The sequence below is a fragment of the Ornithodoros turicata genome, chromosome 5 (assembly GCF_037126465.1).
Source record: "Ornithodoros turicata isolate Travis chromosome 5, ASM3712646v1, whole genome shotgun sequence".
NCBI lineage: Eukaryota > Metazoa > Arthropoda > Arachnida > Ixodida > Argasidae > Ornithodoros > Ornithodoros turicata.
Window position 1 is genome coordinate 51,520,541 of NC_088205.1, and position 26,256 is coordinate 51,546,796.

General features: G+C 46.2%; 1 protein-coding gene across 5 annotated transcripts; it reads right to left on the minus strand.

Moving 5' to 3' along the window:
• Positions 1-1,729: 1,729 nt before the first annotated feature.
• On the minus strand, positions 1,730-24,643 carry LOC135394465 (uncharacterized). 5 transcript variants are annotated; one of them, XM_064625205.1, is made up of 9 exons: positions 24,496-24,643; positions 19,842-19,936; positions 12,932-13,031; positions 10,163-10,248; positions 8,834-8,935; positions 8,690-8,725; positions 8,426-8,485; positions 2,903-3,144; positions 1,730-2,532 (listed from the first exon to the last, which is right to left on the minus strand). In XM_064625205.1, exons 2-8 carry the CDS (start codon positions 19,914-19,916, stop codon positions 2,986-2,988), a joined length of 618 nt encoding a protein of 205 aa, XP_064481275.1. In that variant the 5' UTR covers positions 19,917-19,936; positions 24,496-24,643; the 3' UTR covers positions 1,730-2,532; positions 2,903-2,985. The 5 variants fall into 5 exon arrangements, with proteins under 5 accessions (XP_064481275.1, XP_064481273.1, XP_064481276.1 ...); XM_064625203.1 differs by having other exon boundaries at positions 24,299-24,643; XM_064625206.1 differs by lacking the exon at positions 24,496-24,643 and adding an exon at positions 24,057-24,147.
• Positions 24,644-26,256: the final 1,613 nt, after the last annotated feature.

Genomic DNA, 26,256 nt, shown 5'->3' on the forward strand with positions numbered 1-26,256 from the left:
ATTGCTAACGACCGAGATTAAATGGCTGCAGTGGTCTCATTAACACAGTGTCTAGACTTGAAACGGGAATTTATGCCGCATTTTGGGACGATGGTTTAGACAGATACAAGACCAGCAAAACGTTTCAAAGTCCAAAGGTCGACCTCAACAGCCTTATGGAGGTCGTCCAAAAGCTTTATTGCCGCAAAGCGCTAAGCGTTCGATCACTACCGCAGAGTCCGTGGAGATGTAACTAGAACGAGGGAAAGCACAATCGATGATCCAGTATACTAGTGCAGACGTCTGCACTAGTCTACGGAACTGCCCAGGAAGCACGGTTTAGTTGCCCTTTAGAGGAATTTCGCATAAAGAAAAATTCTTCCGGCAGATCAGTTTCTAGCTTCTCTTGGTCAACGGTTGGCCGCGTATGAAGAACTGTTGTGCAGATTTGGTCTCTTCGGAGAAATTGGCATCCTCGGAACCGAAGACATCAATGAGAAGGCAAGATATCTGACACAAATCTACAAAGAGGATTTGGATGAACATTTTCCTTACGAGGAAGTACACTTCAGTCACTTTCGCAAGGCAATTTTGAAAGACGAGGTCGGCAGACGAGAACAGTTCTCTACACGCTGATTCTAGAGAAGGGAGTGAAGGAAGCTTTCCCTATTGTACAGATTGCTATTGCTCTAGAGATAGCTCTGCCCTCGTCATATGCCTCAGCCATATCTCACTATGATGGCTAGCAACAGTTCCTGTGAGCGCTCATTTTGGAAACTGAAGCTCATAAAGAACAGCAATCGTGCAGCCATAACGCACGGCAGGCTTGTCGCTGAAAGGAAGGGGACATTGTTAAGCAGACTGATTTTACAGAGCTCATTACTGGTTTTTCGGTAAGGAGGTCACGGAGGATTCCAATTTACCCTGTATAGCAGCGTAATGTAGTATTGAGCAGCTCACAAGATAGTTGATGCATGGTCTGAAGATGTAATCTGAAAAAGCTAATAAAACAACCAACTATTGTACAATGAACATTTTCATGTATATCGCAGGCATAGTCGCACCTATACAGTCACTATGTAAGCTTATACAGGGTGTTTGCTCTAACGTGTCCAGTAATTATATTTAAAGCGAGCGATAAAAGAAAAGCAAGTGGTACTTTTCTGCTACTTGAGTAAGAAAGAGGTACTGCTTCGCTAGTAGCACCTGTTTCTTTGTCAATTAGCTGAAAAGTAGCGCTCGTTTCTCTTTTATCGCTCATTTTAAATAAACTTTCTGGACACGTTAGAGTAAACACCCTGTATAATGACTGTAGTCGCACCGATGTCAGGCAGCTCTATGGATGTGGCCATAATTTATCCTTACGAAGCACCGTGAAAAAATACTGTCCAGGCAGGAGGGCACCCACCACTGTAAATCTGGCACTGCGGCGGAGCATGTGCGGGAGGGCGATCTCCCACAGCTCTTTCCAGCGATCACGCAGCACTTTTATCGGTTGCCTGCTACGGTTAACTGTTCTGCTTCCCTCTGCTTGTGTTTTCCTGAGACGCTTTACGACAAATGCCGGCACAGTTCCCTGTGAAGTCGACCCAGGACACACGGTCACCCCCCCCCCCCCCCCCCCCCTGCGATAGTCGTGACGTTGCCCGCCGGAGCGTGGCCGACCACGGCAAGCAGCTCCATCATCACCACTACTACTCTGCTCAAACCTGTCAGAAGGTGTTTGGCAGGACGACAGACTGCGTTTGGCATACCACAATATGTATATAGCTTTATTTCAGGGCGTGCAAAACTCCATATGCACACTTCGAGACGACATGCACGTACACGTAGGACTAGGAATTGCACAGTGACATAAAAATTGCACAGTTATTGTAATTGCGTAATGTATTGCACGTGACGCAAATAGATGAAGAGGCACGCTGGAAGGACATCTTGACACTTGGCCTGTGCTAATTTATTTTCCTTTTTGTTTTTCCGGAGTGAAACTTGTCGCCTTGGCTGAGCAGGCCGACCTCACTTCTCTTTTTACATGTGTTTCGGCAACCAAATGCAGAGGCTATGGCCTTCTACACGGGTCCTAGTTGGCGGTGATGGAATGGAGAGACAGATGTGCTAGGAGGTACTCAGTGTGACCTCAGTCACGAGCTTCGTGGATAAGACTGTACATGCACGTAGTCCAATGCGTGTTGTCCTCGCCACGGGACGCGGACGTCACACACTGCAGTCAGGCTGCCGTGTACTCAAATGCACAGAATAGAAAGTCCTTACGAAAGTTATACGACTACGAGACTCACACTATGGCAGCTTTTGTGCATCTGTATACAGACTGGCATGCACTGACCAGAAAACTAGAAACACACACATCACAACAGCAAACAGATAGACTAAGGTATACGTCCATTTCATCTACATGACGGCGACGGCGACCTACACATATGCATCACATCCTAGTTTGCGTTCAATACAAAATAGATTATATGCACTTTTGTCCGACGAGATGCACGTTCTTTGGCCACCAGGTGTCCTGGGTCCAGTAGGTGCGCGGAGAACCTACGTGTAAATGAACGTTACTGAGGCTGCAATGTAAAGCAAGATAATGCTGCTAAGAAGTAGCCTTCAATTTGAACTGATCACTGAAGGATAATCGACATGGTAAAATAAAAACACATACACACGATCAAGCGTGGCAGGCGACACAAGCAGTGGCATGTCTAACATGAATGTCGATCAAGCATGCTAATTTAATGTTCACAGTGTAGGCATTAAAGGCCCGGGAATGATTCATGCCAGGATGATACACTTATAACGGAACTGTGTGCTGTTATGCTTTGAATATGTATTTACGGCAAGTTGAGCGCAACACGTATTCGCTATTAAAATATTCCAGTATTTTGCGAATGAGTTGCGATTGGAACATCACCTCTTGTGGTTGCTGGCATATCACAGATATGGTTAAGGTACTGGACTGATGTCTTCTCAAAATTCCTCGGGTTGTCGAGGGCATCATATTTTGGGTTTGCCGTCGAACAGAAACACGTCCGAATTTGCCCGAGTTTCGTTCGTGTCCACGGTTCCCATTTGGGCAGCACGGCGCAGACTGCCTTCAGGCGACTGACGTCGCATCCCGATGTAGCAACGGCACAGGGCGACCAGGAATCCAAGCTTGGAAAGAAAACATTTCCTGTACATGCATGTTGCTCCTGAATGTGAGAGGAATAGTCAACAAAAGGGAGAGGGCGCAGACTAACTGGAACATGATGGTTAAAAGGCTTCATGTTATTGAATCTTTGACTGTGTTTGAGAACTTCTTCGTGATGAAAGGAGGAAGTCACTGAAAAGGTTAGCCAGCTGTAGGACTCGAACCCACATCTTCTGGATTACCGGTCCAGGGCTCTACCAATTGAGCTAAGATAGCACACTGTTGCAGTTCAAGGCGTAGATGTCATTTACAATGCAAGATGCGGTATGTGATTAAGAGGATTAAGAAAGACACAAGAATATACGTGTTTGTGATGAAGTATGTACAAAAGTGTGGGTGTGATTTGATGAACAGGATCAGCTAAGCTAGCACACCTCCCCCGACGACGTCCAAGGGTGTGTTATCTGAAGGGACATCTGTCTCTCGGTTTTTCTTCTTTAAATCAGGACTAATCAAATGTCACGAGAGGAACAGTTTTCAGTGAGCCTATAACAGAAGTTTTCTTCGTGCTCTCTTTTCCGTATCGACCTCAAACTGCAAGCAGAAACGGATTTTTCGAATGGGTTGTGTACCAATTTTTTTAAAGAGCCTCTAGACTTGGGTTTCTATATTTTGTAGAAAAACCGGAGTAAACCGGAAAAACGAAGTAAAAATGCTTGTTACAGCGGGGAGGAGATACTTATTTCCTCAAGTACCATACAAAACACTTCGTTGGATGCCCTTCACATATTCATAGCACTATTTTCTTCTGCTTTGTCGCGGAAGTCGTGGTTTGCTGGTGTTGCGATACTGGGTCCTCGTAGTAGCGTAGCGGAGATGACCGCATTCCCAGTAACAACGTCAGGTCCGATTCGTCAGCGTCTTGTCCTTTACTGACTTTACTCTATTCCAGAATGGGGAAGTTTGCGTGTCGGTGAACTTTGTTAGGTTCCAGGCAGTGGGACTATGGAGCGTCTCATGAGTGTGGGGAATAATCAATAGCCATTTTTAATGTTATGACACTGCTAGAATGTTGCGCGAGGGGAAATGATAAAATTCATTCCTACACATGATAACAGCAGCGGCACAGTGGAGTGGATTTTACATCCGTTCGCTGGCGGTTCCGGAAAAAAATGGTCTCGGGCACGGGAGAGAGAAAAAAAAAAGTGTAGTCTCCAGTGCCCGCCAATGGTGCATTTTGGGCTACCCATGTCGAATGTGCGGAAAGAAAAAAGAAAACAAAAGAGAAAAAGAAACCCGCAAAATTCATTGCATTTTCTGATATTCCCCGTACAGATTAGTGAGGCCCGTTTGAGAGATATCACAGTTTAGCGAGTTATGGCTCGTTTTAGGAAACTACGGTTGATATCATGGAGGTCGGGCACCCTCGGGTCAATAAATCGGCAATGCGCGCCATTTACAGTCTGGACCACTTTCAGTTATTGGAGAAATGGGTGGTCTACACCGATTCACGGGCTACTCTGCAATGTGTGGCAACCATGGGGCTTCGTGGGTCGTTAGCCCCCATCGTATAGTAGACATTCTCCACCAAGTTCGGCGTCTACATGGTGAAGGTCATCACATATCCCTGCAGTGGATTCCTGGTCATTGCGGTTTAACAGGCAATGAGGAGGCTGACAGAGTAGCAACGGCTGCCCATGGCCATGAGTCCCCGACAGCCGTGCCCATTGTGCTGACGAGGGGTGACAGGAGGACCCTACTAACTGCGTGGTTTCAACCCCATGGCTCTGCAGCAATGGCGCCGGGACATCATGGATCAATCTCTCATGTATTCGGTAGACCCAAGTTTGTCGTTTGCTTTCCCTGCCCGTTTATTACGCCATTTTACCTCCCTCCTGCGTAGACTCCGCCTCAATGTGGTTTTCACCTCACAATTCAAATGCATGATCAGATGCTGTGACACAAGCCTCTGCTCCACCTGCGGTGTCGTGGCGAACACCCAGCATATTCTTATGGAATGTGCACTCTACGGCCCGCAAAGGCGGATACTGTATGATGAGCTTGTTCGTATATCAGCAAGAGACCACTCAACTGAGCTGCACTCATTGGCCCTATGAAGATCCTGTGTTCCATCGTCGGGTTCTTCACCTGTTCACGGACTTCCTGTCGTCCACTAGGTTGCTCCAGACGCTTTAATTTGTTATCGTGTTTTCATCCTTCCTTCATCATCTTCATATAATGTTCATTTGTTGTCATTTCATTGTCAACCGTGCTTCTTGTACATCGAAACCATTTCTTTGAGATGGGGAAGAATGTGCAGTCCTTGCTGGTGCCCACAGTAGCGAAAAGTGAGAAGCCGTCTACACTGTAATACCAGAATTTCGCTGCGTAACAGGCTCCTAGCGAACCATGATTAGAAAATGTCTCAAAAGTGCCTGAGCTTAACATTAATTGACTGTCTGCGTGAGATTTGCCACACTACGATATCTCAGCCAAAGCTAAGTAAGATGCACGTTTTAATGTTTTACCCAAGGCGATTTCACCACACAGTTATACGCTTATAAAACGTCTGAGCTTTACGTTACTGGTTGTAGCTAAGTCACGAGGCAAGGAAGCAACGATGAAAGTGAATGATATAGAACTGGCAGTCCGTTTTGCTTGTAACAGACCTGTATTTCCGTTCCGCTTCTCCGTCCCTAAATTTACAATTGTCAGAAATTCTGCCATTATACGACAAATACAACTCGGCGCTTGAAGCGTCTGTTTCCATCTCCGATGATAAAACCCGTGCCTGAATGTCCGGTACCAACTGTTGCGCAGTAGATGAACGAGGCAGTTTGTAACACTTGGTCCTGGATCAACTGCTACCAAGTCGTCAATGAACACAGGGTGTGTCGCCTTTCTCTTTGTCCGTGTTTTTTTGGTAGCTTTTATCCAAGTTGCACATTCTAGACATTTACGCACTATCGTTTTAGAGCAACTTGTCAGCGCAGTCATTTCCCCCTACTCACGCGTGGAATATAAAAGTCAAACCGAAACCAAAGCCACCGTGAAGACACAGGTATTTCCCTAAAAACGTCATTATCTTGTAGAGGGCATGGTGTTCCGCTACATGAGCGTTGATCGACGGCGAAGGAGTGACCCGGAGTGCCGGATATGATGGTATAGGCTGAAGCCCCTTCTGGCGGAACGTGTCTGTAGCGCGGTGACTTCGTCGTTATTGTCTATACGGACCGCCACAACCGGTGAGGGATTTCCCCTGAGTGGGGTCGGGGGTGAATTTGTAAATGTCATGCAACATTCACCTCCAATCGGCCCTTGCGCGCACTCCGTGTACACTGTAAAACCCTTAATGTTTGCGCGCCTTACAGGAAATTTCGCGAATTGAAAAACTGATGGCGTCTTTTCTTCAGCTGCTGTTTATTAAATCTTAGTTTATTACGCCAAAAGACCATCATAATCTTCAAAAAATTGCTATTGATATGTATGTGTGGCGTTAGTAAAAAAAAAAAAAAAAAGAAGTCATTTCTTGCTGCACCTGCAGAATTCGACCCATGAGCCCACCAACAAAATCACACCATGCCATCGGGAGTCACGTGGCAATGCTCCGCTCGCTATTGGCCGAGGGACGAGCAACGTTTCCAGATTTCGGTCTGGGTTACCCGGGTACGAATCCCGGTGCCGGCCGGCTGTGCTGTCTGTGGTTTTTCCTGTGTTTTCCTCAGACACAGTCAGACATATGTCGGCACAGTTCCCTTAGAAGTCCACCCAGGACGCACATTCTCAACGGAACGTTAGTCGTGACGTTGCCCACCTCTGTGAGGCCGACAACGGCGAGCTCTTTCAGACGCACCACCGCCGGTCTGGGAGCGATTGCGAGCAATTCGAGTTGCTGGAGGTTGCCGGTGTCGGCCGACTGCCAGCAACTCCAAAATTGCTCATAGTTGCTGGAAAAAAGTCGCCCAGTGTGAAAGCGGCCTAAGACTTTTTCTCTAAAACGACTTCCGCTAGGCTGTCATGACCAAAACCACTACCATAATTTTTTCTTCTTCACATATTTCAAAATATTACGCAGATAGAGGCACCATCGGCGGGCATGAGGCCTTTTTCTCTACACCTGCGCTTGTACCTCCAACGTGATGCTAAAGGATGGGAGGCGGCAGTGCCGTGTATGCCAAAGGGAGTCTGGCCATTAGGAGGAGCCTAAAAAGAGGCTCGACCTGTCAATCAAACTTAGGCGCATTTCATTGGTTACCGTTTTCCATGGGAGCTGCCATGACACCAAATTTTCTCCAAGATGGAGGATGGTGCTTGGAACGGCGAAGCGGAGTGACAAAAAATTTTCACAGACTACTTTAATTTCATACTGTGAGTATATATCCTCATGTAGCATCTGCAAAATCAGCTTCAACTTTCGCTTCGCCATCATTATTTACGTGAAAATGGGATGTTTCGTCGCTAACGTTACGCCTAGTTAAGACCGTGATACCAAGAAAATATCAAGAAGGACGACCCTTATACGTAGGATTTTGCATTATATAATTACATTTTATTTATACATACATTTTTGCTCATTTTCGATTCGATCTACTTACATTACGTGATTTAAAACTTCATACCGGCAGTCGTCTGCTACGAAGAAGCGATTGTTCCCGCTCTCCTGGCCAATTCTGCCAACAACCATTTCTGCAATTCTGAACCTTCCCAACATGCCTCTCTCCGTGCAGATGGCGTTGATAAAAGTGGGCGCAAAATCCATCGTTTTTGTCTGTCACCAGTGATATCCGTTTCAATCCGAATCAATCGAGTTTCTCCAAAATGGTGGCACTCAGTAAATAACGGTGAGGTAGAAGTACTCGATGGATGTAATAATAGACAACTGAATTTCGACCTGTGATTGGCTAGATACCTCAAAAAGTGGGTGGAGCCTCAGGTATAGGCAGGTCCCATTAATGACCACACTCCCTTTGGCATTCACGGCACTGGGAGGCGGTTGACTCGAATCCCCTTACCGACTGTTGTGTCTTTCCTTGAGTTTTCTGGAAGATTTTGACGGCAGAGTTCTCTCTGAAGTCGTCCTAGGGCTCATACTAACCACCCTGCCTTTCACTCGTTTGCTTTCATCTCCATGTCTGTACGCCGCTTACAGCCTAAGATGCTTTGCAGTGCACAAAGGGAATTTAAATGAAAACACGACAACTGGAACCTCATGTGACATTGTCTTATAAGAGCTGCGTAGCACACTCGATACAACGTACCACTCGGGTTCCCGGGAGTATAGTCAGAGTTTATACATATCCTCACCTCGAATACAAGCAGTAGCGTCCTCCATGTCACGGATAGCGCGAAATCTTTCTTGATTTCCTGAAAGAAAGAACAGATTTAATATGACACAAGAGTGTCTCTGATGCTGCATGAACGTGACGCATAGTTGGCGCATTGTTGGGTTGGCAGGGCTGAACTGGACGATTTAGTAAGGCAAGTAACGAGAGTTGGCTCTATCTTTTGGGACAACATGCACACCCTCGTATTGAGGTGACGCTACACCACGCCATGCACCTAACGTACCTTCATTCCATCGTCACGAGCGTAGTCATGTGTTACCTGCGAAAAAAACAAAAACAAAGAGCACAACGAATGTTGAGGGGTTTACAGTTCATCGAAAATTTACGATTATTTTGATTCCTTCTGCAAACTTCAAGAACGATATACCATTTGAGAATAGGAGATGCTAACTAGGACGATGTAGGTGAACTGCAGGATACAAGACACCACCCAGAAGGCGAGAAATGGTAGGAGCCACACTCGTCGTCGCTGGAGTTGAAAAAGGTTCTTCTTTATTGCAGATAAGCACAGAAATAATAACGTCCTATACAGACGCGCTTTAGCCCAGCATTACAGGGCTTTTCTTGTGGTTTGCAAGGCGGCGCTAACTTGTCGGACACACATGAATTGTGGAAACTAAATACGTGGAAAACACGACCCACATCCGTAATCAAAAGATCGCACACAGCAGAGCTCATACTGTCAAGCTCAGGGGCAGATCCAGACTCTCACCTTGTTCTTTGAATTTTTTTTTCGGGGGGGGGGGGCGTTTCCCTCGAAGCGCGCAGCGAGGGGAGGGGACGGGAAACCTAATGCCTAAAACCTAGATTCGCCACTGGTCAAGCTGTGTAATGAGCACTCGAATGCAGTGAAACTACAGTAGAACCACTTGGATGCCGTTGAAGAAGAGCTTACGAGAGCTAGTATGTAAGTACCTAGTCACACCACGGTCCCTCTGGTAACACGTTGAGACGTGGCAATAACATGTTATGTCAGTATCAGAGGTGGTTGTCAATTCATCTGCCAAAAAGATACATTTCTGATGCGGCCTTGGAGATGTGTCGGAGCCTTCACGCCGGCCAAGACCAAGAGCCATCCGGGTTTGGCCGGGATATTAGGGAACTTGTTCGAAGTAGCTTAGTCTTCTAGGCGTTTTCCCTGAGGTCGAAACGTGCACCGACGGTGTTCTAAACACTCTACCGCAGTGAACTGAGATTGATCTCGGAAAAATGTCAGTGTACAGAATGTCACTAAATCCAGTTGCTTGAATGGGCTGACGGGCATAAAGCTGTTAAATGCATTCTGGTAATAAGTACATAACCGCGCGAATAGTAATTCAGACGTAGTTAGTTCCTCGAATTTGGCACTGGGCCCAATTGATACAGAGCACTTCAGAACAACGTTTCCAGTGCGCAAGTGGAAGGGGAGGTCACTGAACGAGAAGCACGAAAAGCGCATGTACAGTTTTGCTGTTGAATGGTATAGAGCAAACGCAGGAGGGTAATATATAACCTCAGTTTTTGCGGTTACAAAGAGTTTGAAGTGACCTTAGGTAGTGTATTAAGAAGATGTTGTCTAAAGCAGGACCCCCTCCCCTTTAGAAAAATCCTGGATCCGCCTCTGAAACGTGACTGTACGTCGCAGAATCAAATAGGCAGCAGACATCCTTGTTCTTATGGGTTCCAGACGATTATTCGTTAGAAGGTTGACGAGTACCTTATGGACGCTCCAGAACCACATAGCAGATGTCAGCACTCCAATTGCTGCCATGAAAGTGTAAATGGTGGCCACGGTTCGAGAGCCTGCAATGACATATGTAGGCATCGTTATATGTCAACACACACAAGCACGCGTACGCTGTACATTGCGCTGGTAAGTCGCTGAAGTCACTGCCTACTATTTGAACAACAGTAAAGCCACCAATCGATGTCACATTTTGAAACGCGCACTTTCTTATGCTAGTACTGTTTTTGCGTACAATAAATTTTCCCCAAGAGCAGCCTGTGAAAGACTCTTAGTCCGACATAGCCATCGCATCACTTTGCGGAGCAGGGATTGGTAAGTGGCTCGCGACTATTCGCGACTCTAATGGCAGCCGCTGGCATACTTTTTCCTGATGGCCCTTGGGAGTTGCGGACATCGACTATGCGCTTCCAACTGTTGCCATGAGAGAACAGTCCTTGGAGAATACGGCAATGGCTATGCCGCGGGAAGAGAAGCTCCCCTGGTGCACGGACATGTGTCATCTCAAATTTTCGAATGGTAACTTGCCACAGTATCTAGGACGCCACGAAAGGACAGAAACGAACTAGGAAGTGGTCGAAGAGCCAAGACAACGCGCCAAGCCTGTTGGCACGGTACGGTACACACGCTGTGTGTCTGGGCACGGCCCCTCAATCACATAGGGGAGCGATCGAGAGGACGTAATCTGATCGATTCTTCCATAATGTGTTGCGGTTAATTTTCCAGTCTCATGCGGTGCACATAACCACACGAAAATACGCAGGCATAAGGTCACAACTAGGGTTCCAGTTCTTCGTCGTTTATTTATTTTCTCACTCTCTCTCTTTTTTTTTACGCCTGAGCTCACATCTGAAATTCGGAGAAAGAGCGACGGATGTGAACCCACACATTCGCAAAAAGAAACAGCAGAGAGCTGCCTTGCAGAAGAGAATATGTTTATGAGGCAGAATTTGTAGACAACAACATCGCGTTGCGATGTGAACACCTTGAGATCCTGATAGTCCTCGACATATACTGACGTTTTACTGTCTGCGTCACAACAACTATAGCTGGCATTTCAAGAAGGCAACCGGCATGTCATCTGTGCTCTCCTCTCCCCTTTGGATAGGAGGGGAAGCGGGATACACATAAAAATGGAAAGGAAAACACTAGGTGCTTTGCATTGTCCAAGGAAATTTGAGAGATGGCCGAAACGTGGACCCGAAATGCCCCCATGTCGAGTAAAGTCACTGAAGGACACCCCATGCCGGATGCCTCGTGCATGCATTGTTGAGTAAAAAACTGCTGCGTAGTGAATTTGGGTCCATAAGGGATCCACCATTCCTTGTTTATGTTACAAGTCTTGTCGTGGGGAATTGTAACCCGCGAAGAGAGGCAATCTCGGTAGAAAAGCCAACGAACCCCGTGAACCAGTCATCAGGTCTTGGCTTTTCTTGCTCAGCTATCGGTTACTGAACCCTCAAAAGCGGAGTTTTTCGGATAAATCTGAAAACTCGGAGCCCTCGTCATAACTTATGAGCCTTATAGTATATTCACTCATGACTCTCCGTTCGTCACTCATAAGTGAAGAACGTGGGCCTTAGCCCAGTCGGTAGTTTGCTACAATAATGCCCTTTTTTGCAGCAGAAAAAGAGCTAATATTTGCAAGAAATCCCCTTGACACATTTTCTACTTCGCCCTAGCTACTAACTCGTCGCTCCGTTTGCGGAGACGTCAGTTTGGAAGGGACCATTCGGGAGAGTATGTAGACCCTCCCAGGAGCATGCAGGTGGCGAACAACGCTTGTTTCTGAAGCATTGCCGACAATGTACGAGCGCTGCCTTTCGGATTTGCATCTTCAGGGTGTGTCCACATACGTTCCCGAATGGTCCCTTACAAATTAACGTCTCCGCAAACTGAGCGATGAGTTAGTTTGTCGACAACTGCTGCGACGCTTCATCAAACCTTCCGTGATGTGCGATGAAAAATTTACCATTATCTTTCTAACCTATATTTATCTTGACACGAGAAATCTGTGTATTGGCATCGGAGCGAAAGACCAGCCACACAGACTGGTTCCCTCTAACGTTTCACACGGACTATAGACTAGGACTACGTAGATGCCAACTCTGAGCAGAAATGAATGGCTCCATCCAGCTACCACAACCTGTTGCACAACAGGGAAGGTTCGACAAAAAGTGACGATTTGTTTGTGGTGAATCCTCGACGGCGTGGTGCACCGAGTGTTTGTCACAGATGTCAGCGGCATCACCGACCTGTGCTCTGCCCAACTGAAACGAATGTGCGCGGCTTTATCCCGAAAGTACCTGCAGGGGGTGCTTTTGAAGCGAGACAATGCTTCTCCACATGTGACACGGTCGTGCCACTACAGGTGGCAGTCGCCTGAGTGGTGCACCTTGATGAATTGTAATTGTGTAATTATTTATTTTTTACTATATTTTAAGTTAACGAAGGGGAGAAAGTGTCCACGCACGTAATTATTGAGGTACTCCACGAATATATTAAGGTTCGTATCAACAAAGAACGCCACAAAGGCTGTCCCCTACCGAATACCCTATATGTCAGTTGTAAGTCAGCAGCACTGGTCAGCAGTATTCTTGTTGTGGTTCTTAGTTCGTGTGTCCTTTGGCCTGCTGTTCATTCCCTGACATGTCAATACCCCGTCTTGCCACTCTTGTACTCTTGATACTCGATTTGTCCTTAGCACAAAGCAACCCCTGCACTGTGTGACAATGACTATACCATGAAAGTATCCCAGAAGGGCTTCCTTGGTGTTGAGGCTGGCAGCGTCGTAGCAAACTGCCAAGTAGAAGTACACGGCCGCAGTCACTGTGAACACCACCTAGTGAAAAATAATATGAGTAGAAACTGAATGATTGTAATCGAAAAAGTATGGCGGACATATTTGGGGAAGTTCGGCCCACGTTTGTATGTACCGCGCGAGGGGTATTCACAAAATAAGTTCCGATATGCTATTACATGAAAACTTGTTTCCAAAATGTTTCAGTTTCTTAAGCTACGCTTCCACGCAGTTTCTAGTACATACCATTATCGAACACACACACACGCGTCAGTTTTTGCATACCCACACAGTAGAATGATGCCGCCGGTTATGAATTAAAGTATGGTCCACTAAAGTCCACTATATCGCGGCCACCATCACATCATTCGGTAACGTGTTGGCTTGCTGAGCTCAGGATCGCGGCTTCGATCCCGGCCGAGGGCAGTAGCAATGTTGGGGAGGTAAACATTGCTTCCAGCACTGTGTGTCGGAGATTTTCGGCACACGTCAAAAGAAGCCCAGGTGGTCGAAATTATCCGCAGTCCTACCCTGCGGCACGTGCAGCATGTCGCCACACAAATAGGCTGACTCACCTTACGTGTAAATATACTTCCAATTTGAATCATTTTCATCATTGAGAAAACGTTTTCGTCGTCGTCTCCTCACAAACAGTCCGGATGGTCCCTTCGACCACACGCAGCAAATACGAGAGGCGGAGTGCCGCCTTATTGCCTTAAACAGCAAATAAAGATGCTTCTACATCTTATTGTTTCAAAATGGCGGCTTTGACTCGACAGTGCACTCTAAAAACAGAACTTCACCGCATAGCACGCTGTGCGCCAACCATTGCCGCGAATGATATGGTTATCGCTTCTGGGGCCCTATTCCGAGGTGCCTCGCTCGCGCAATCGAGTCGTTTGCAAGCGACGGCACGTGGTGCGTGATGTCATCGAACGACAGCGCCGAGAATTTGGTATTCCAGTGCTCCCAGACGAGCCGCGCGTGAACGATCCCGTCGTTTGACCGATGCGCACGCTTGTTCAGCGGGGAGAGCTCAGCAGAAGGGAACGTGAAAAAGAGCAACTTTCAACACGAACCACCAGAAGGCGACTGCCCCGCCTGGTTCTGACCCTCATAAGCTAGCAACGTGTGTAATGATTTTTTTTTTTTTGCTACATTCTATAGCGGCTTCCCGCTCTAGCAAATTTTTCCACGGCTGACAGTGAATACATGCAGTGAAAAGCAGTCGGAGGTGCGAAAGGCAAAGGCAAAGGAACCACTGACAACCTCCCAATCCGTTGACCAGCTACCACATGTAGTTCCGGACCACCGATGGTGTCGGTAGGCGAAGCGATCGAGGCGGCGGGAACGATACCTGCCACTTTTGGTATTTCGGGTTACGTCTAACGATCGAGCGCTTGGGTTATTTACTATCGTTCAGCCCGTCGAGGTGTTCAACGTCACTGTCACGCGCATCCCAGATGACAACGACAAAGCGATTGCACGAGCGCGTTCGCAAATATAACTTTGTGCATTTGAGATAAAAGCAAACATAGGCAATAAAAGACGACGCAAAAAAAAAAAAAAAGCGGTGCTTGTTTTTCTTTTTTTTTTTCGTATAATTTCCTCTATCTGCGATGGATTCATTCACCGGTACGCGCTTCACGTCCCACCTCAGGGCAGTTTCACATTGTGCTCGACTATGTGGGGGAGCACCGTAATCTCTTTACGGGTGAGCTGTCCGCTGGCTACACATCGCAAGACAGAAATAGGGAGTGGTGCGAGCTTGCTACACGTTTGAACGCCAGCGGTGGTGCAGTGAAACCCGTTGAGAGGTGGAGAAAGGTGCGTAAATTAGCATCAGATACGAAACACCAACAAAAATCTCAAAATTCGCGGCAGCAGTGACGACTGCAATATCCCCGTCATCGGCCCTTGGGACACCGCAGCCCACTCCAGGGCGACCTTACGTCATGTAGTTGGCTCTTGAGGCGACAGGCCTAAGGAACTCATTATGACCCCACCAGCGCTCTCTGACATTTCCACCATCACGATCACGTTCATCATCGCCATCGCCGCTCCGATCATTCCCGTCATCTCTCATTGTCACCACTCATATCAGAACCCCTAGCTATGGGGTAGCTTTCCACTCATAGAGTGGAAAACCGCCCCCCTGCATCATCAGAATATATATGTTGTTTTTGTTGCAATATCCCACTACTTGATTGAAGTTGTGTTCAATGGGAACTTTTAGACGTGGACCAACTGGAAAAGCGCCACCAAAGCCAAGGCAGCTCGCATCTCACATCACACGCGGGAGACGGGAGGAGGTCCCCCACCGAAAGAGAATCGCTCTCTGAGCTGGAGGAGCGGCTCGCCTCTGTGATTGGGCAAGTGGCGACGACCGGGATGCAGGAGACTCGGGATACGGGCACTGCCGACCTCGGAGTCCGCATCAACGATCATTTATATGGCACCGCCCTAGGCAGCTTCTGCCTCACAGAGTGATGAAGGCAGGTCGACTTGCACATAAGTTCCGACCGTGTTGGCCTCGATAGCAGCCACGCGAAGTAACTTGCAGCCATCTCCGTTGAATGCTCTGGCTACTCGACAGGCCAAACGACTGGGTCCGAGAAATCGCTCGTGCACCGACACCCAGCCGATAGCATCGTTCACAAGCGACATGTTTACAAGGCAAGGAAATACCAAATGCTCAATGCCGTCGATACGTGACATCACGCATCACGTGCCATCGGTTGCAAACAGCTCGATTGCTCGAGCGGTGCACCTCGCGATTCAAGCACGCTATCGTTAGACGCGCCGTCGGAATATCAAAAGTTGCATGGGTCGTTCCCACAAGGTCGATCGAGAGCGAGCGATCTTCGCCTACCGACAGTGTCGGTCACGCGCAATCGGTAGCTCGGAATAGGGCCCCTGATTCGAAGAGAGAGGTGGGCGTACGCCTTTTTATGGCAATTTGGATATATGAAAATTGCCACAAAAAGACGTACACCCACCTCTCCCTTCGAATCAGAAGCGATAACCCTGTCATTCGTGGCAATGGTTGGCGTACAGCGTGCCATGCGGTGAAGTTCTGTTTTTAGAGTGTGGACAAATTAACTCGCATGCATCTTCACAGACCGCAGTCTGGCAGCGCCAAAAATTGCACCCAGAACTTACTTTCTGGATGTGCCTCGATTACACAATGTGGTAATATATACCCAGGCCGGTCGGACACAGGTTGGTGATGTGACTTCTTCTGCGGCTCCACCGCAACGAGATGGAAATGTCCTCCCCCCTTACACACGAACGCACACGCAAGTTACGAATCAAACACGAGTCGCCAAAATCAAATACTTTGTGGATATGCTGAGATGTTTAGCCCCAACATACCCATAAAAAGGTTCATATCGTCATCAAGTAAGGGATTCAAACAAATTCAAACAACTGCCTTCGTCAATTCTCGTTGTTCAAGTATAGGAAACCTCCCTACGAAGATAGGTCTCATACACGTATTACGCAATAAACTTGAGCTTGGCACCTCAACTCCAAGAACACAAAAAACAAATGAATTGTACCTAAAACTGGAAGATTCGGTAAAGGTATAGGTTGAAGCGCAAGCCTATCATGCCGGGAGCCGCCCGTATTTCGAACAGGTGAAGAACAGCAGCCGTTCGAAATATCGGGGCCTCCGGACCTGAGACTTTTGCTGCAAACGAATTGCATGTAACTTAACCCACGAATGCCACAAAAAACAAAAAAAAAAAGAGAACAAACGGTCGGGAAACATGTTACATGGTTCAACGGTATGTCCGTATACATACACAGGCTCATTGCTGCAAACGACATTCACACGTTGCTTAGAGTATTGCTGAAACATGATTTTTGATTAGGATTCTTTCACCACGTGGGAGAGACGTACAGCCGAAGGTACAACGAAGGTCTCATTCATCTGTATCGATGCGTGCATTCCCTCTAGGAAGGTCGTCACTTACACAAGTGCTCCCTGCTATCCACTTCATTGCCGCTGCATTTGCGCAACTTCCAAAACTGCATATATTCTTCCACGTCATTGGAAGCATCGTGTTACTTGTCGTAGCAGAAATATGTCACTGTATGTGCTGTAACGTGTGTATAGCAAATAAACGCTTATCCAACGACGCCCGGATGTCTCGGGAGTAACGGAAGACCGTTTCATTTTGGCGTTATCAACTTTCGTTCCAGATATTTCCAACTACCGAATGCTTTAGTGCCAAGTCAATCGTGCAAGAAATAGCGCCGCAAGCGGAAGTTGTAACGTAACACAAACATTAGCAAACGCGTTTGCATTTATAGCTTCGAAAGGCTTAATAAAATAGTAATTGTAGGTGAGCGCGAATAGGATTGACAGTATATCGACAGTCGCTTTAAGGCGTCCACTGATCTGCTGCATCAACAAGGTTTTGGTGCTCGCTAAACAAGGTTGGAAATAAATAGTTTTGGAAGTCGAGTCTTGTTTCGTACTCCTTGACAGTATGAAATAAATGGATAGGCGCTATGCCTGACAACTGCGAATAAAAAGAAGACTTTCTTATGAGGAGAACATAAAACAGGTTTTATCAGTTTTTGTATAAAACGTGTCGCCATGTTAAAGACGAACTCTTCGATTAATACGCAGTGACAGAACGCCGAAGAGACAGACACAAAACGTACACAGGAACCATTGGAGTTACTACACAAATGCCGTGTATGCGTGCCGTTTCGGTTTTACATCAATCCCGAAATCCCGGGACTGTAAAAGTGGCCCGGGGTTCCCAACCCTAATTATGCCTGATTGAATACAAGTTTTACATGTTCTTGGATTTCCGTGTACACAGCGGCATAACAGTAAAGGAGCGGCAAATACACCTTTCCTTTCTTCCATATCATGTCTCGAAGCCAGTGTGGACGGATTTGTCAAAAGTTAGTAAAGAGTCAGTTTTATATTTTGTTAATGCTTTAGTTTTAAAATATGTTGAGCTTTGTAACACATTCGATAGCTTTTCGCTGCTGGAAAATGCGTATATATTTCGGAAACAAATAGAATGAAATCGTGTAATTTGGAATGACGCATGATAAAGAATTACCTTGCGCATAATATTACTCTATTGAAGACAGCATGGATGACTGTTATACCTAAGGTAATTCTGCATCATGCATCATTTCAAGTTGCGCCATCTGTTTCTCTATAATATGAGTTCTATCATATAATAATTTGTCTCATAATAGTAACTTGTTACACGTTATAACCGCAATGAATTAACAGCGGGTAGATATACCCCTCTATTCATTTCATAAGATGCGAGCAGTCATGATGCTCGGGGGATATATTTCAGCGTTATAAGAAGAGTGTTCTTCTGCCGTGCAAGGTTTTGGTTTCAGCACTGCGGCGAAGCGCCACTAAAAATATTCCGAGTGGTTGGATAAAGCACGTGTTGTGGACAGTAATAGATGCTCCCCTTAGCGACTGCCAACAAAAACACCCCTTGAGCTGCGACGCTGGCTTCGCGGAATACGCGGTGGAGCGCGTTTGCACGTGCTATGGATTGCTTACGTAAATCAGCTGATTTTTCCAACTTTCGATTCAACTAACTGTATAATAGTCAGATTTACTCTAGCTCAATCCAGTTAATTATTAGGTTCATAAAATAAGGGTTATCATTGCTGCGTTACGTTATTATTAATTGCGATTACTGCTTTGTTACGTTATTGCTGTAAATAGGATGAGAGACTCGAAGAGACGTCAAGACTGCGGAGGACAAGTGGTTAATGAGTGACATGTTGTCACTGTCCGCATGATCACATTTTGAGGACATACAATGTTGGTCTTTAACTCGAGTTACGGAAAAGCTACTCGGTCCATGACCAAACCTAATTCAACGAGGCACCGCCTGACCCTTCTGGAAAATGTATAGGGATTCAGTCTTCACTCCGGCGACGGTATTATAAAATGAAAAGTGATTGTCCTGAGGCAGGAACATACAAACAGACAAATCGAGTGATGCGTGGTTCAAATACCGACGTTGTTTGGCTTTTTCGGTGACTCCATACTTCGTACCGGTATTATATATTTCGCAGAACTATCTATAGCACACTAATTTCGCCGACTTCAATTGTTGCTGCTGTCGAAACAGTGCTTCAGCCAATACCACCGTTGTTCCTTTGCTACATGGAAATAAGCCGTCCAAGTGTCGTTCACTGACGTGTCTACGGGCCTATTGTGTCAGCGCAGCGGCAGTCCCGTCACCCGTCACAAATCGCTAACACCCCGTGACTGGATTCGAACGGACAACACTTAATTAGCGTCACGTTCTACTGCTTCTTGAAAGCGTCGAGGACGCCTCGTTCTTGGAACAGACGCGCTAAGAAAAAGAAAGAGGAGAAGAGCAAAAGTTAAACGGAAAACTACCCCATACTACTACTATTATTAACTGTACCAGATGCCCGTTTATGGTTCAGTATACCGCGAACGGATTTGCTCGATTAGTAAAGGCAAGCCAGGCAGAAAGTGAAAATGCGCGAGAGTAAGTTATTATACACACAAAAAGCGACTTAAAACAAAGCAAGAAAGTAGACAAAACAAATGCACAATTCACGTGTTCTGAAGTAGTCACATCTCCACGTTTTTTCTTTTATTTTTCAATCAAATGTTGTTGTTGTCATGAAATGTTGTAAGTTAGTCCCTTGTCTTCACCCTAAGCTCACGGATATGTTGCCTACGTCAAGAAAGTACCACGACGATCATTTTGAAGTGCTTGTGAAGGTAATAAATTTTGTACGTTTCTCTTCTTTTTTCAACTCCAACTTTAAAAAGAGGGAAGATAGGGAATGTAAAGAGAGGCGTGTCCTTACCGTGGCAAGAAGAGGCGCTAACTTGGATCTCATGTGGAGTTTACATAAATTGCAAGTTCTCTCCTCAGTGGGCATCCCCGAAGCTGTCGCACCCACTAAAAAGAGGATCAATGAAATGATTCATACGTTCAATTTATCGGCAATCGGGGAATGCGAAAACTTTCAGTCAAGTAGCTAGATCAGCGCAAGTAATAAAAAGATTAAATACTAAAACTTACGTTTAAGTTTTCATGCAGTAGACTGCATTTCATCAAGTACCGGATGAAATCCAGTCCACCGCATAAAAGCTTGTATACACTAATAAACAAAAGTTTCGGTTTCTTTATCTTGGTTATTCGATTTTTCGCCACAATTAAAAAGCGTCCTAAACAATCAAAGGTTCGAGACACATGGTATCCTTTCACGCATACGAAGAAATCACAACATGTATAGGTTTCTCTCATGTTAAGAGAGTTTTATAGCGAAAATAAACAAGAAAGTGTGTTAGTCTGGTTGTGTGTTCTGTAAAGCTTGCTTCGCGCACAGCACATCAATATTGCAGGGGCGCATTCTCTTATTTTCTTATTGTGTCATTCACTCTGAGACTTGTGTGACGACGGTAGTGAAGTTTCCCAGGTGTTCCGGGTGAGGTGGAATGCAGCAGTCGGCAACTAACAAAACAACTTTTACATACAGTGACAGAGAAACACAAGAGAAGATACAAATGAGCGTTGGGCCGGTGTCTTCCTGACGAAGTTCAAGTGCTTGCGTTGCCGATGATGGTGGATGCTGCATCCTGTCGACTGCTGCATTCCACCTCACCCGGAACACCTGGGAAACTTCACTGGCGTAGTCGACAGGATGCAGCAACCACCATCATCGGCAACGCAAGCACTTGGACAACGGAGGCCGGCAGTACAACAGTGAGAAGAGGGCCAGCAAAGCCATATCCACTGTGAGAAGCTTTCGCATCGGCGGTTACAGTGGATCACCGAAGTGGCACCTAAGTGGGAGACTTCGACGGGAAGATTTCTGTGAGACGGCACCTACGAGGGAGGTCTTACGAGAGCTACGGCCAGGGAAGCGAAGCGGCACCTACGTGGGAGGCTTCGAGAAGCACAGCTTGAGTTCGGACTTCGTCAGGAAGACACCGGCCCAACGCTCATTTATATCATCTCTTGTGTATTTGTCTGTCGCTGTATATAAAAGTTGTTTTGTTAGTTGCCGACTGCTGCATTCCACCTCACCCGGAATACCTGGGAAACTTCACTACGGTGGACGTTATTTTCGAAACAAAAGCATATCGTTACATGGTATTTCCGCGCTGATTTGATTAGTTTATTACTCGTGAGCTCTTCCAACATTTGGTGCAGCAACAAGTGACTACCCAACGATGTGCTTGTGCGCACTTCATTATTCATTTAACATTGTTCATTCGAATGATTGTTCAGTGCTATTCTCCACGCAACAATCACAATATAAATTGCAATGCTGAATTTCTTCATTGTGAAGCTTGCGTTACGACCATATACTGCTCTATGCGCAACGACTGCATCGCAGATATTAATAAATAATAGTCGGGAGTAGGTTTACACGCCGAAGGTGTTTTCACGCGTACAATTTGTTTCCCATTTACTTTCGAAGAATACTCTCACGAAAGAACTGCAACACGAGTGCCTCTTCATTTTTATTATCGCATCGTCAAACCAGAACCTTAGCACTGTCACGTAACATTAAAGATAGGGTCTGTTCCACAAAGCGTTGATTATGATAGAACATCCAAACGCATATAAAGCAGTGGTCACGAGTGGCTATCATGCACCGGATAAGTTTCACAGTAACTTCAGTGGCGTAGCTACGTGGGGACGGGGGCTCGAGCCCCTCTACCAACCGCGGGCCGACCCACTCAAATCGTGCAAATCTGATGAGAAAAAATATGTATATGGGGGGGGGGGAAGGAAATTCAGCGCGACGATCACGAAAGCACATGCTGTTTCCGGCGTCTATCTAAGCAGCATTCTTGAATAGTTATGAAATTATGAGGTTTTCAAACTACTTCCAATGTCGTGACGCGGCATTGCCGTCCATGACAGCCTATATGTACATAAGCGTATTTTAACGCTCAAACATTCTAGGTTTTCATCTCTCACTGTGCTGTGTCCACAGGTATGTGTATGTTACTTGGCTTAACCGGGGATCAGCGGGGGGGGGGGGGGGGTCATACCTAGCTCCCCTACACTCTAAAAAATAAAACGCCTTTTTAGGTGTAATTGGGGTGTATTTGGGGTGTATCAATTGCTTTACTCCCTTATTACACCCTCAAGAAAAGGAATACACCCTGTTTTTGGTCTGAAATGGGTGTGATATGTGTATGCTCCGCTCGGCAGGGTGTAATTTCGAGAATTGATGTGAAAAAGGTGTAGTGGCCATCAAATTTCAAATGTTTCGCTACGACAGGTCTGGCAACAGTGTACTGTTTACTCTGTGTTCTCCAGCTATGGCGGTGTGAGTTAGTTGCGGTAGTTATCGTGTTCTTTGCGGAGGTCGTTTGGTGAACTACAGGTCATTTGAGTTTAGTATGCACTGCACAGGATTATGGTTCCGGGTCTCGAACGAATGCAAGCAACAGATGCGCCGTGCCCATCGGATCGAGTAACTTGTCCGAGCGTCTCGCTGCAGCGTGCTGTTTGGTACGTGTTGTCGGTGTATTTTGTCTTTCTGCTTGTCTGGTTGATTGAGGTGCCTTTGAAGCGGGTATTTTGAGATTATGTTTGAACCAAGTGGAATGCACGGATTAGGTCAGAGAACAGTGCGCGTCGCGTGGTAACGGTCACATGTGGCTGTTAGGCAAAGTCAAGGGGTATACGTAACAAACGAAGTTGGTGCAATTTGTGGTAGCAAGTAATGCAGCTGGCAAGAGTCAACAGCTCAAGAGGAAAGAGGTAACGGGCAATGAAACCACAAGGCCACAATCCTCTGATTTCCGGTCACATGTGCTGAGTCAATGGCTCTGCTTCTTAATTTCCACGTTTTTTTAGTATAATCGTCTGATTTTTAACTAGTCACAATATTAGGATGGTTTTGGCATATTATAGCTTGAGTTGCTTTTGCGCCGCATCATTCATCGATTTATCGATTGCTTCATCATTTTTATCATCATCACCATTTATCGATTGCTTTACTTTCTACCTTGAGCTGCTTGTATGTTGACGAGGGCTGTGTTTGTGTAGGCTCTTAATTCTTCTCTAGCCTCAGCCATCTGCGTAACTATCATGCAATTTGTGGTTCGCCCTTAATTTGATTAAGGCATTTCACAGTTCATTTTTTCTTTCACTACAGAGGCAGGACTTCTCTTGGCCTCACCGTAATAGCTTCATCTTGGTCGACATGTTGGTGGAGTCTTTTATGTTTTGTATTGTGCGGTGACTATGTAATTCTTATTGCACCGCATGCAGTGTATTATAGGTAATCCAAATAAAGAATATGCCTGTTATTTTAACCGTTGTGTTTCTGTTGCTCTCGGCATAACACCCTTACTGAAGGGTGTTGTCTTGCCTGGGGGTGTAGACATACACCAAAAAGTGAGTCAGTTAGGGTACCGCTAGATTACACCAAAAGGGGTGTTCAGAGAACTCCCTTTCTGAGGGGTGTAGTTTTGCCAGAGGGTGTACATATACACCAAAAAGGGAGTCAGTTAGGGTATCGTCAAATTACACCCAAAAATGAGCTATATTTTTGTAGAGTGTACCTTGGAGGTCTGACTACGCCACTGGTTAAGGTTATTTGTGTCACTCATTTGTATCTCTGAAGGTGTCTCTCATGAGTGTATTCTGATGCGAGCGTCTCTGATAGAGGCTGAAAACCCAATGGAAAGTTCATCTAAAAGCTGTGCTTAGGCTGCCCACCAACAACGAGAGCGGTGTCTAGTCCGATTTTACGCACAAACATTTAACCACGAACAGCACTCAACTACGTTCTGGTACAAGAGACTCACGAGATCTCAAACATTAGTTTTATCGATCGTTAGAGTGACTCAACAGAATGCGACCCTCCCGGTTGAAGAGAAGCCGCGCTTCCAAATGTTCGCTCGAAATTTTTCCCGTAAAAGAAAACTGTTCTGTGTTCTGTTCGGAACTGAAGCTGCGTCTTAACTGAAGCTGCATTACACACGTACGGTCCTATAGCCTATACGGTGTCATCTGTTTGTATTAGCCAATAGATAGGTAGCGGACATACCTATTACCAAACCAAGACTAGGTCTGCACACTCATTTAAAGTTTAACGTGAATTATCTGTTTGCCAACACTGCGACTTCGACTTGCGACTTCAAGTATAAGACGTTTGACAGACATTTTCGGAGACTCCGCTGTTCTTTTGTTCGCCGTCGCTGCAACGTGTACACAGCATTCCTATATGCAAGAATCAACATCACCACCAAGACCTTGCACCGAGATCACATGGAAAATTTCCTCACTCACTTTCAATACACGTATGTGTTGCTGTTGCATCAATATCTGCTTTCTTCGTTTCAAACACACGCGCGTTTCACAGTATAATGCATAGGAATGAACACTGCACTGAGCGCAGCGCAATGCTGGTATGTTGGAGCAGTTTGCAAACACAGGTGGCCACGTTCACACACGGGTAGTAAATGCAAAGATTTACACGCACTCACCACTCAGCAAGGAAGATAGCACGGAAGAATAATACACGTGCGAACAATACACGTTTAGCTCCGGTAAAACGTAGCGGGGGTCCCCGAACTAACGGCGTGCGGGAGCGCGCACGGAGGAGAGAAGGTCTGACGCCTGGCTCACGAGGGTCGCCACAATCGATCGCGAATGTGACTAATACCGGAAGACGCCGTCCGGGGAACTCGGAGGTTGGTGATGACGTCCCGAGCAGAAGCAACACAGGTGTGCACTGCTGTCAGCCAGTCAAACCGCGCGCCGCTATATGACGAGCGAAGTTCTGTTTCGTTCGCGTTAAATCTGTAACGTCTTTAATCCGTTGTGAACGTTGTTTAGCCAACTGGAGCTTGAGCCCTCCAGAGTGGTATTGTATCAGTGGTGCTATTCAAACGACACGTAAAGCAATGAAAGCTCCTCGAAGTGTCGTCACAAACGTGGAGGAAATTAATAGAGGGTGGGATAGATAGATAGAAGCGCACAGGCGCTTATAGCGTTTTTAGTATTCCTAGGGGTGTGCTTCCCCCCCCCCCCGCCCCCCTTGCCTGCAGTGTATTATATCAATCGCGAGACCACTTACTGGAAACCGATCTCAATTGCATTGCTCTTTTCACTTTTCTGAGAAAGTCACTCGAAACAGAACGAAACTATTTTTCATGGTGGCTATCTTGATGGACAGCTTGACGGATGGGTTAAGAGTAGGGTTTCCGGTTTTCGGTAGTTACCGAAAAGCACCGATAAACGTACGACGGTAAAATTTTCTAATGTTCGGTGGAAACGGATTTTGTACCGATAACCACCGTAAATGACCTTCTCAGGCTGCTCGGTTTTGCACCAAAGAAGGGAATTTGGAACGGGCAAAGCAAACCAGCACTCGAAAACGACAGTATTCACCTCACTGTGCCTTTGCACTTCACTCAGCTTTCCACGGGGGCGAAATCTGGGGTGTAGTTCCAAATAGTACGTGTGTTCACAAATACACTCACGAACTTCTTTGTTAGGGAGCACCGAATGTGACCTGGCATGTGTAAGCATGCTTCGGTCGGAGAGATCTCACGGGATCCGAAAACGTTGGAGAAACTTGAAGCAGCAGAAGTGGTCCGGGATTCGAACCGGGGTCCTTCGCGCGGAGCGTCTTATCCACTGTGCCATGCAGGACAATGGCAGCACCTGCTTCAAATCGCTACACCTTTCTTTCATGGGCACTCGTTCGACACTCTTTCTTGTCTGGGAAAAAGAGTGAGGAGGAAGGGAGTAGATTTATGGGTTACGTCATCTTTAGAGGTAACGACCCTCATTTATATGCCAGTAATCTTGAATGGCGCCCAAGCAGCACCGAAATAACTCTTAATAAATGTAACTTCTACATTCGAAGACGTTAACATTATTCCAAAAGTTATCCTGTTTTGAAAGTAACGTTAAATGTTACAAGATTTATATAGTGTATAGCTAGCGCCAGTGTCGCTTCTCGCCGATTTTCACCGAGCGTCTTGACGCTTAAGATATTTCCATCGAAAGCCACCGCTTCGTGGTGAGCGGAATAACCACCGTTTTTTTACACCGTTTCTCTAAAAAAATAAGTACCGAAAACCGGAAACCCTAGTTAAGAGTCTTGTTTGTGTCACCTTATGGCTTCTTTAACGAACGCGGCTTTATCTTGCCGTGTAATCTCTATAAATGCTCAAATGTTGTCAATTATGCATTCGGCCCATTACTTTCATACCAAGAACGAGGAAAAACACTGCATA

What these genes read in the sequence shown, in the direction of transcription:
- LOC135394465 (XM_064625203.1), bottom strand. An exon ending in GCATCTCCTATTCTCAAATG is followed by an intron (nt 8,726 to 8,833) that starts GTATATCGTTCT and finishes TTTTTTTCGCAG; the next exon opens with GTAACACATGACTACGCTCG. An exon ending in CTCGTGACGATGGAATGAAG is followed by an intron (nt 8,486 to 8,689) that starts GTACGTTAGGTG and finishes TCTTTCTTTCAG; the next exon opens with GAAATCAAGAAAGATTTCGC.